This window comes from Panthera tigris, chromosome D1 (assembly GCF_018350195.1).
Source record: "Panthera tigris isolate Pti1 chromosome D1, P.tigris_Pti1_mat1.1, whole genome shotgun sequence".
NCBI lineage: Eukaryota > Metazoa > Chordata > Mammalia > Carnivora > Felidae > Panthera > Panthera tigris.
The window spans coordinates 109943430-109954524 of record NC_056669.1 but is presented as its reverse complement, the minus strand read 5'-3'; the positions used below and the strand labels follow the sequence as shown (position 1 = coordinate 109954524).

The 11095-nt window shown below is 60.8% G+C and overlaps 1 protein-coding gene across 1 annotated transcript in view; it reads right to left on the bottom strand.

The window, feature by feature from the left end:
* Nucleotides 1-355: 355 nt before the first annotated feature.
* The window catches only part of LRP5 (LDL receptor related protein 5), a 102200-nt gene continuing 91460 nt past the window's right edge, over nt 356-11095 (bottom strand). Inside the window, exons 19-23 of the mRNA XM_042957788.1 lie at nt 9618-9728; nt 7429-7665; nt 7109-7248; nt 2774-2871; nt 356-831 (exon numbers count right to left, since the gene is read on the bottom strand). Coding sequence (XP_042813722.1) covers nt 570-831; nt 2774-2871; nt 7109-7248; nt 7429-7665; nt 9618-9728 — 848 coding nt within the window. The 3' untranslated portion in view covers nt 356-569. The remainder of the gene's footprint in view (nt 832-2773; nt 2872-7108; nt 7249-7428; nt 7666-9617; nt 9729-11095) is intronic.

Below are 11095 nucleotides of genomic sequence, written 5' to 3'. Positions count from 1 at the left end.
GGGCCAGCACGCACAGAGGTCAGACAGGCCGAGGAATAGCCCGAGGCACAGGTACGTAATCTGTGGAGCCCAGGGCAAAATGAAACGCAGGGTCTCTTTCTTAAAACCCATTTAGAATTTCAGGATGGTAACAGTGGAGCCGGGGCCCTTCACGAGGGCACAAGTCAGGCATCCTGCCTGCCCGCCTCTGCCCAGAGGCTCAGCCCACCCCGTGGGGGCCTGACGGGGACCCGAGGTGCTCAGGAGGATCAGTGCACAACTCTGACAGCTGTCCCAGGGAGGACACGGGATTCGCCCCGTGGGGTGGGGACGCTCAGCTCAAAAGCACACATGGCACAAAAGAATGGCAGTGACGTTTAAAAAAAATTAAGTTTATAAATATTTTCTCCACTGTACAAAGTCTTCCCCGGCCCGGCCCACCCCATCACTGTTCACATTTCTCGTGTTGTTGTTTTTTTTAATCCCAACTATATTTATTTTTTTTAAATCATAAAATATATTTTTTTCTTTGTTCATATTTAAAACTATTTACAAGGGCGCCGAGAGAGGCCAGGGTGGCCCGGCGGGGGTCAGGACGAGTCCGTGCAGGGGGATGGAGGGGGAGGGAAGAGGTGGAAGTAGCTCCTCTCGGTGGCGGGCGAAGGCGGGCAGCTGTCCTCCGCCGACAGGTACTGGCTGTGGGGCGTGGGCGGCGGCGGGTAGGGGTCTGAGTCCGAGTTCAAATCCAGGTAGTACTTGCTGGCCTTCCAGCGGTTGGCGCTGTAGTCGCTGTCACACACGTCCGTGCTGCAGGGCGTCGTCGGGGGCGCCATGCCGCGGATGATGTAGGGCCTGAAGGGGACAGAGGGGAGTGGCACCTCGTCTCGGGGAGACCCCCGGGGCCCCTCAGCTGTGCGCTCCCTCTGAGCCACACTCCCCACGTCCAAAGTGGGCGTGTCTGCACCGACACACCTGGGAGCCACACTTGCCTTTTTTTTTTTAACGTGTAGTTAATCTTGAGAGACAGAGACAGAGCATAAGCCGGGCAGGGACAGAGAGAGAGGGAGGCACAGAATCCGAAGCTGGCTCTGGGCTCCGAGCTGTCAGCCCAGGGCTCAAAGTGGGGACTCGAACCCACGGACCGCGAGATCCTGACCTGAGCCGAAGTCGGACGCTTAACCGACTGAGCCCCCCCCCCCCCCCCCCGGGCGCCCTTTGCTTGCCTTTATGGAGAACAAGGCTTGCAGAGCCTACCTGGCCTGGGGGCCTTAGGCAGCTTACTTAACTTCTCTGGGCTTCAGTGTCTCATTGGGAAAATGGGGAGGCTAAAACAGTGCCCAGTTCCAAAGAGGCTGGTGAGGATTAAATGAGATTCTTCGTGGAAAGTGCCAGAAACAGTGCCTGACACCAGAAAGCGCTGGAAGACTGTTCCCCATTTTATCATTATTACTGTAAGTGCCGGGGACCAGTGACCCTGGAAGTCTAAAGCCATCTGACCCAGGCGGTGCCTCCAAGCTCCCCGTGACGACGCCTCCCAGACGTCTCCTGCGCCGGAAGGTTCTGTCAGGGCCACGGCACGGCCTGAGCTGGGGGTGGGGATCGCGGTATGTTTGAGGGCCCCAGAGGGCTCACGGAGGGCAAGAAGGTGGAGCCAGCACCCTGGGGCCAGGGAGGGGCAGCGGGTGCCGAGAACATAGAGCAGGTGGACAGGCCTCATAGGACCCCAGGGGCAGAAAGGGACCCTGAGACAGGGGGAGGGAAGAGGTGCCATAAAAATGGGACATAATGAGAAAGGCAGGACACAGAGCAGAGACTGAGGGGCCTGGCCAGCGTGGATGTGACAGCCTGGGGACAGCCACCCACAAGGCTGCTGGGGACACACTGGGACGCTGAGGCACTGGGGGCGGGGGAAGCACTGCAGGCCCTTGACTAGGGCAGTGGCTCGCTCTTCTTTGGGCCCGGAGTCCCTGAAGTGGCCACCAGAGGGCAGGCGCGACACGCTCTGAGGCTTCCCCACTCCAGGCAGCTCTAGGGAGCAGGGAGGTGCGGGCCACTCTCCAGCTTCTGCCTCCCCCTTGGGGCGAGCGGCCCCATGCACCTGTGTGGTAGGCCTGTGGGCTAAGGCCACCGGGTTGGAGGTCACCCCAGGCTCGGACCTGGCCCCTGGACACAGGCCAGCACACCCAGATGCCTCTTCTCAGCACCCTTAAGGGCCCCCTCCCAACCCAGGGGGGTGGGGTGTGCCACCCCAACACGGCCCCCCCAGGGGGCTGAGAGGATCATCCCAATGAAGGGCCCTCCGCGGCAGGTGCCACCCTTGCACTCATGAGACTTGGGGCCCTCACGGGACGGAGGCGGCAGAGGTGGGCATCACTGCCAGAGTCCCGCAGCTGGATTCAAACACAGTCAAACCTTGGCCCCTGTGCACGGGCCTCCCTAGGCAGTGGAACCTGGCCATGCCACAGTGGGAATCCCCTGGTGGCGCCATTCAAGGCCACGCCTGCCCGGGCACGTCCCGACTTAAAAACAAAACAACCCAGAGCTACATCTACCTTCTAGAGCCTGCTCAGAACATGGGGTTTGGTTCCTGGACTCAGCAGGTAGGCCCGGTTTGCCCCACGGGGAAGCAAGCCAGGTATGGTCTGAGCGGCTGGGAGAGCCCACCAGCACCCGAAACCTCTCTTCCCAGGTTTCCTGACCCGGGAAACGGGGACCGGGGGTCCTGCTCTATCACAGGCTTGTCTGGAGGCCCAGACGGCCACGGGTATGGAGGGCGGTGGCAGGAACTTCGTACCTGTAGGGTCTCGCAGTGGTGGGAATGTTGGAAGAGTAGAACATGTCCACGTTGTACAAGGAGGGGTCCGTGGCGGGGGACGGCGGCGGGTTCAGGATCTGAGGAAAGCAAGCGAAGGTTATGCCCGCCTGACGGAAGCAGGTGCTCCCTACGGTGCTCCCACCCCGGCCCGAGCAGGCGGGCAGGGCTGGGAGGGGCCCGCTTGGCTCCGCGGGCCCCTCACGGTCTGTACGGTTCCGAGTCGGCGTTCGTGAGACTTAGGGAGTGGACAGGAAGCCACAGCTGTCCCCCCTGAAGGTTGTCACGGTGAGAGGCAACCCTGCCTGTGGCCCAAATATCACCCCGCAGACCAGCCGTGACCCCAGGCCCACACCTGAAGGGCTGGAGTCCGCCAGGTCCCTGAAGGCAGCAGAAAGGGCCTTTGTGGCCAGGCAGATGTGTGCGGGTCCTGTTCCATCACCCCCCGGCTGCAGCGTGCCCCCGCCCCCCACCGGTGAGGGACTTCAGCTCTCTGGGCCTCTACTTCCCCATCTCTAAAGTGGGCCCCTTGGTGACACGTGGTGAGTAACCTACGCTCCTTATTCTGCGGAGGGTCCTCTTCAGCCCAAATAGCCGGCCTTGGGGAGCCTTCAGGATCTGACCCCAAAGTTGGGAGGGCACGATACCGAGGGGGGTGTCATTCAGAGGGGGGAGCAGAGACCAGGCAGGGAAACCTAGCGGAGAGGGCCTCCCAGAGGTGCCCCCACACCCCAGCTCTTGGGGGCCCGTTTCCTCTTCTGCCCACATATCGGACTAGAGCTGGTTCCCCCCGGCGCACTGCTGACGGGCTGGTCTTCCCACGTTCCACGGGCGCAGCCCCTCAGCGACTTGGGCTCGGGAGAGCGCCTCCTTCTGGTCAGGTCAACGCGGCAAGCGGTGTCTCTACGCTGTGGGATACTATGATGGTGGCTGTGGGTCACCGTCCACCTGTCCGAGCCCGCAGAACGTACGAGAGCCAACAGTGAACCGTACTACACGCTCTGGACCTTGGACGGCTGTGACGTGTCCACGGGGTTCATCAATGACTATTATCCATCAAGTACTACATGACTCTGGCACAGGATGGGCAGGAGGCGTGTGGGAAATCTCTGTACCTTCCTCTCAATTTTGCTGCGAAGCTAAAATTGCTCGTACGAAAAAAGTCTTTGGGGCCCCCGGGTGGCTCAGTCAGTTGAGCGTCCGACTTCGGCTCAGGTCATGATCTCACGGTTCATGAGTTTGAGCCCCACGTCGGGCTCTGCTGGCAGCTGGGAGCCTGGAGCCTGGAGCCTGGTTTGGATTCTGTCTGTCTGTCTCTCTCTCTCTGTCCCTCCCCTGCTCATGCTCTGTCTCTCTCTCTCCCGCAAATATAAACAAACATTTAAAAAATTAAAAAAAAAAAAAAAAAAAAAGGAAGTCTTTAAAACAAAAAAGCACATTTGTAAAACTGGTAAAATCTGAATAGGGCCAAAGAATATGACACCAACGGCCCAGTACTTCCGTTGTGCTGTTACCATAGACTGAACGTTTGTGTCCCCAAAGGTCCTATGTCGAGTCCTAACCCCCGAGTGATGATAGTGGGAGGCGAGGCTGTCGGGAGCTGATCTGGTCCTGAGCGGGGAGCCCACGTGAGCCCGGCCGCCGACCTCGCACGGCAACCTCACCCCTTCCGCCACGTAGGGAGGAGACGGCCGTCGGTGATCCAGAACTGGGCCCCCACTAGACGCCACAGACCCCAAATCTGCCAGCGTCTGGATCTCAGACTTCCCGGCCTCCAAAATTGTGACAAGCAGGTGCTAAAGCCACCCAGCCGACGTCATCTCTGTCAGAGCAGCACAGAAGGACTAAGAGGACGTTAGTTATGCGAGGCGTTACCTTTGGGGGAATCTGGGTGAAGGACAGAGGAGGTCTCTGTCTGTTCTTACAACCGCAAGTGAATTTACAATGATCTCCGAAAGCCAAACTATCACCCTCTCGGCTGGGAAAATAAAGTCCATACTCTTGGATACCTGCCTGTGTACAGATTACCCCGAGGACACATAAGAAACTCACCACGGATGTGCCTCTGGGGGGCAGGGGTTCACGCTCAGCGTGAGGGGGGTGACCGTCTTTTCACTGTACGTTCCACGGTACCTTTTGAATTTTGTACCATGAGCATATATTTCTGATGTGAAACAATATAGTTAATTTATTGTTTTGTTTTTTTGAGAGAGAAGGCAAGCGGGGGAGGGGGGTGGCGGGGACAGGGGATCCAGAGCGGGCTCCGCGCCGACAGCAGCGAGTCGGACGTGGGGCTTGAACTCACGAACTGCAAAATCATGACCTGAGCCGAAGTCGGACACTCAACCGACTGAGCCACCCAGGTGTCCCTTGTAGTTATTTTACAAATAGGCGGCTTTGTGCAGGGTCTGTGTTTGGCGTGATGAAATGTGCTAAAATCCACGGTGGTGATGCTCGCACGTGTCCGTGAATTTGCTAACCACCGCCAGATTCTACCCTGTAAGCGGGTGATTGGTGTGGTATGTACGTTATATCTCAACAAAGTTTTTAAACGATAGCTGGGGGGCGCCTGGGTGGCTCAGTCGATTGAGCCTCTGACTTTGGCTCAGGTCATGATCTCACGGTTCGTGAGTTCAAGCCCCACATTGGGCTGTCTGCTCTCAGCACAGAGCCCACTTTGGGTCCCCTGTCCCCTTCTCTCTCTGCTTCTCCCCTGCTCATTCTCTCTCTCCCCCTCTCTCAAAATAAATAAGTTAATTAATTTAAAAAAACAGCTGGCTGGGGGCACCTGGGTGGCTCAATCTGCTAAGCATCCGACACTTGATTTCAACTCGGGTCATGATGTCAGGGTTCATGGGATCAAGCCCTGCCTCAGTGAGGAGCCTGCTTGGGATTCTTTCTTCCCTCTCTCTCTGCCTCTCCCCTGCTCATGCTCTCTTTCTCTCTCTCCCTGAATAAACTTAAAAAAAAAAAAAAAATAGGTGGTTGGTAATAGTGTCATCTCTTGCTAATAAGACCCCCTCCCCTCAGCTCCCAGCAGAGCCACAGGACCGGGAAGCCAGGGGACTGAGCCTCCCGGTATCTGCATGGGGGACCCAGGGGGCTGTCCTGGAGTGAGCTCGGCCTTTCACGATCGCCGGTATTTCCAGCTGGTCATGTGGCACACGTGAATGTCAGGGGGACAGTAGCGGCAGAGAGGACCAGACAGACGGTGGGGAGTATTCTAAACTCCAGGCTCTCGGCTCTTGGCTTCTGCTGCCCCTAGACGCAGCCCCGGCCTGCAGCCTCCTGGAGACGCGGTTCCCAGCAGGTGAGGCCGCGACAGCGACCCTTGCTGCCCCCTTCCTCCCAGACGCCTGCCAGTGTCAGATGTGCTAAGGAGGGGAAGGCCCGGACATGAGAGACACAAGAAGGGCAGCAACACCCAGCCCTGGCGGGTGGGGCTTCCTGGAGACCCCCAGAGAGAGCGCAAGAGGCAGAGGTCACCTTAGAGGAGCATCTGTTGCAGGAAGTTGGGCTTTTAAGGATCAAAAAGCACAGAACCACGTAATGTCAGCCCCGATGCTTGTACACACAGATTCACACTCGTGGATCAAGCTCACCCCGTTTCCTGGGGCTGTGCCCTTGGGAATGTCCTCCCCAGCCTCGGGAGAGGTCCCCTGGCAGGAACCTGTAGGGGGCTCGGGCGCTGGGGGCTTCTGTGTGTCACCCTCTGTGTGACCGCTTCTCTCTGGCGTGTGGCTTGCCTCGGACTAGGCCCTCACCCACTCCGGCTCTGGAAGCTCAGCCACAAAAGTCACCTGTGAGTGCCAGCCCTTAGGAAAACAACCCAGCTGTTTTCTGGGACCCAGCAAGGGCCTGGGAGGGAACATCGGGTGCTCTTGGCAGGGACAGCAAGGAGAAAGTCACACAGGCACACTGGGAGCACCCTGTCCAGACAGGCCCTACAAGAGACACAGTCACGGACAGGGTGGGCCTGTGAGGGCCAAAGACAATCCCCAGGACACTGAAATGCCCGGCGGCAACCCGGGAGGTGGGGTTATGGGGGAGACTCCGCCCTTGATATTGTTATGGGTTTCCAGATTAGCCACCACGAACAAGGAGCACCCTTTCTAAACAAGAAAAAAAAAAAAAAGTCACAAGGGAAAAACGACAAGACGTGCAGAGGGAGGAAAGTGAACGCTGTCACCATTCTCTGTGACGGCGGGACAGCTGATAATTCCAGAAATGCCGAGGTCACAGGAAGGGGTCCCCCTGGCCGGCCACCGATGGTGGGGACCCCCCCGGACGGCCGGGCCTCCTCCCGTGCCCACTCACCGGCGGGTACAGCGTGGCCTTGGTGCTGGATGAGCTGCTGGACGAGGCCCCGGTGACGTGGTTCCGGTCGTAGAGGGGCACCCCGCCCCGGCCGCCCATCAGGCTCACAGAGCTCATCACGGACTTGCCGCAGGAGATGCCTGCCGCGGGGGGGAGGGACGAGGTGGCTCAGGGGCCGGCCCCCCTCCCCCCCAAAGCACACCCTCCTCGGCTCCCGCGGCCCCCAGGCCCAGGTTCAGGCCCCCCTGCCCACCGCCAGGGTGCGTCTTCCCCGCTCACCCCAGCCGTGCCCAGGGCCCTCGCGCACGTCGGCTCCTCACCTGTGAAGGGGCCGTGCTGTGAGCCGCCGGGGGCTATGAAATGCAGGGGTACGTGGGGGGTCCCGCTGACGTACTCGTGCGGGAAGGGCCCGTTGGCCCCCGTGTAGCGCTGACACACCACACGCTGGCAGACGAAGTAGACCCCGCCCATGACAAAGAGCGAGAGGATGATGCCCACGACCGGCCCGATGGCACTGCCGTGGGCCGGGGTGTCGTCGGAGGGCGGCTTGGTGATCTCTGCCAGAGGACGGGCGGGAAGAGACGGTCGACGTTAACCGAGAAGGACAGGCCCTCCCGCGGGGGGTGGATGCCGTGTGCCCTGGAGGGGCCGCTGCGGTCCAGGCACAGCACCCGCTGGGGGAGGGCGGGAGGAAGGGAGAAGCTGGGTGCTGGGGCGCCACGCCTCCCCCCTCCCCGACCTGCCCGGAGCACCCTCCCCCCTCCACCCCACCCCTGGCGGAGCTCTCCACGCTGCCCGACAAGCTCTCAAGAGCAGTCTCAGGGGGCGCCTGGGTGGTGCAGTCGGTTAAGCGTCCGACTTCAGCCAGGTCACGATCTCGCGGTCCGTGAGTTCGAGCCCCGCGTCGGGCTCTGGGCTGATGGCTCGGAGCCTGGAGCCTGTTTCCCATTCTGTGTCTCCCTCTCTCTCTGCCCCTCCCCCGTTCATGCTCTGTCTCTCTCTGTCCCAAAAATAAATAAAAAACGTTAAAAAAAAAAAATTAAAAAAAAAAACAAAAAAAAAACTGCAGTCTCAGGTTCATCCCCCAGGGTCCAAGGGCTCTCTGGAGGCCCGGTGACACCCCCAAGTCAGGTGGGCCAGGAGGCCGCTGGAGACGGTCACCAGGAGCTGACAGGGGCCACGGGGGTGGGGGCAGGCAGGCAGGGCCCGGGGGCTCCGAGCCGCGCCAGCGGGGGACTTGGCCCACGCGCAGGGGCAGAGCTGGGCTGATGGAGACCCCGGGGGCCGGAGGCCTTCACCAGCAGGGCTCGCTGAGCCCCACGCGCCTGCTGACACAGAGGTCCCAAGTGAGGGCAGTGGGAGGGGCAGGGGCCAAGCCCAGGCTCGAGGGCCCAAGGGTCTTTCTGGGCATCCTGACGGGGCGACGAAGGCCGGGGGCGGGGGGGGGGGGTGCTCCTCAGGCTGCCCCCCCGCCCTGGGGAGGGAGCACGGAGACTCTAAAGTCAACTTCGGCGAAAAGAACGTTCACTTTCCCATCAGGCCCAAGGATTCCGTCCACCGCGTCCCCTCTTGCCAGCCAGAACCCAAAGCAGAGGAGGAAAACCGCCGGCTTGGGCGACCGGACCAGACTCTGGATAAATGTCGCCCCTGACGCCGGAGGCGCCATCATGCCAGAGGCTGAACAGAGACACGGTCAGACTGGCGCCTGCCAGCAAAGGGGTGGGGGCGTGACCCCCGGTGGCACCCACGGCCGCCCTCCGGCCCCAGGTCACTCACTTTCTTGAGACGCTAACTGAGGTGCCTCACCTTGCTTCACACGAAGGGACAACGTGCTCAGGGAGCCCTCCTCCTTCCCTGCTCTCAACACCCCTCTCCCGTAGTCAGCTCTCAGCCCAGATACGTCTACAGTGAATGCAGAGCCCACGTCCTCAGACGTGCGCACACATTCCCACTTCCTGTCTGAGACTCCGGCTCCCTCCCCGTCGGAGTCAAAGACGGCCCTTCAAGAGCCACCACCTCCAGGAAGCCTCCCTGACTGCCCTGGCCTCACATCCCGTGGCCGCCGTACCCCTGACTGTACAGGCCACGTCACTCACGGGGCACGAAGTGCCATGCACCTCCTCGCCAGAGAGCAGGCTGGCAGGGAGAGGGCCACCCCGACCCCCATCCTCTGATGGGGATGCCTGCCAGAGGCTGCCGAGTGAGGTCCTGGCGGGCAGAAGCGTGCCCTCTCAGGCACAGTCAGCCCCAACCACAGGGGCCTGTCTCCGTCCCAGCCGGAAACACCCCCATGGGCTCACGCGCCCCCCTCCCCCTCCCAGCTCAGCCCCACAGCTGCCCCTACCTCCAGGCAGGCTTCCCTGCCGGCCTCCCCCAAGGCCAAGTGCTCCCAACCTCCCAGCCTCCTCTGTCCGCGTACCAGGCCCCCAGCATGTCTTCTCCCTCTAGACCCCACACTCGTGGGGAGCACCCCAGCCCAGGGTGAACCCTCCACGGGAAGCTGGCTCACCGCACATGAGCTCATCCGAGCCGTCGATGCAGTCATGGAAAGAATCGCATTGCTGCTTGATGAGGACGCACTGGCCACTGGCGCACCGGAACTGGTTGGGCAGGCAGACGGCTGCAGGGGGAGGGCTTGCGTTCAGAGAGGCTGCAGGAGGACGAAGTGGACAGCCGCCAACAGGTGCTTCCCGCCCCGCCCCCGAGACCCAACAGAAAGGTCTGGGTTCCAAACGCAGAACGGACAAACGGGACTCTTTCTAGGATGGGTTCAGGGAAGGGCCACAGCAAATTCGGTCTCCACCCTCCCCTCGACGACCCCTATTCCAAGGTCTAGGCACGGCTGGCAGGGAAGGGACCTCAGTGACTCCCAGGAGGTACTTATCAGGCTCCTACCACGGCTCAGGCCCATGCAGAGCCAGGACTAACACAGCCCCTGCCCCGAGGCTCTCCTGAGTTATGGGGAGGTGACAGCCAACTAGAGGAATGACCTAGAATGGGTGGGAGCAGGGGCAGGTGATGTCTCGGCAGAGCTCCCAGGGTGGAGGATAAGGAAGGGGGAGCAGGGCTCAACCAGGAAGGAAAAGGCAGCTCACGGCCTTTTAGACTAAGAGGAGGAAGGCTGGGCATGCCCTGTTTCCCTCGTGTTCCAGAATGCCAACCCAGAAGGAGCTACCGTTGCAGAGGAGGGCACTGCCCAGGGGACTCGGCCATCGCCCACCCCCAGTGCTTGCTATCCAAGCTCTCAGCCACCCTGCCCCACCCCAAGCGCCCCTCCCTGGGAGCCCGAGATGAGAGGACCCTGTCCTCGCAGCGGGTGGGACAATTTGTTGGTAACAAAGGAGAGGAAGCTTCTGAAAGAGAAGGTGCAGCCCAGAGCCTGAACTAGGGCGTGCTGTGGGTGCTGCACGTTGCTCCCAGAGAAACATTACAGGGGGAGAGGCGGGGGGGACGGTTCCCAGCCAGGGCTCCTGCCGTCCTCTGAGACGGCCACCTAAACACTCGTGCTACGGCAAGGCTGTATGGCTGGGCTCAGCAAACGTCTCTGCCAGGGGCCAGGCAGCAGGTATTCAGGCCTTGAGGGCCATGGGTCTCTATCGTTTTAGTGCAAGTAGACGAGCGAGCCTGGCTGTGTTCTCACGCAACTTGACGAAACCTGGTGGCGGTCTGGATCTGACTCTCAGGCCGCGGTCTGCCAACCCCTGGCCTCCCACCGCCATCAAATTCTCGGAGGGTCCATAAGCTGCAAAGACTTAACATCTGCGGCTGTACAGGACCAGCTGAGGAGATGAGCCCCCACCCCCGGGCCTTCATCTTCCATAAACGGCTGCTCATCACGAACGGGGACAGCAGACGGTGATCCACCAGCTGGGGGTTATCTCACAACAGCAGCCGGTGGCTACAGAGGAGGCAGAGCAGCCCATCAACAGCTCAGTGGCAGTCGTGGGGCCGTGGTGCTGACGCTCTGTGGCAGGAAACCACTGAGCA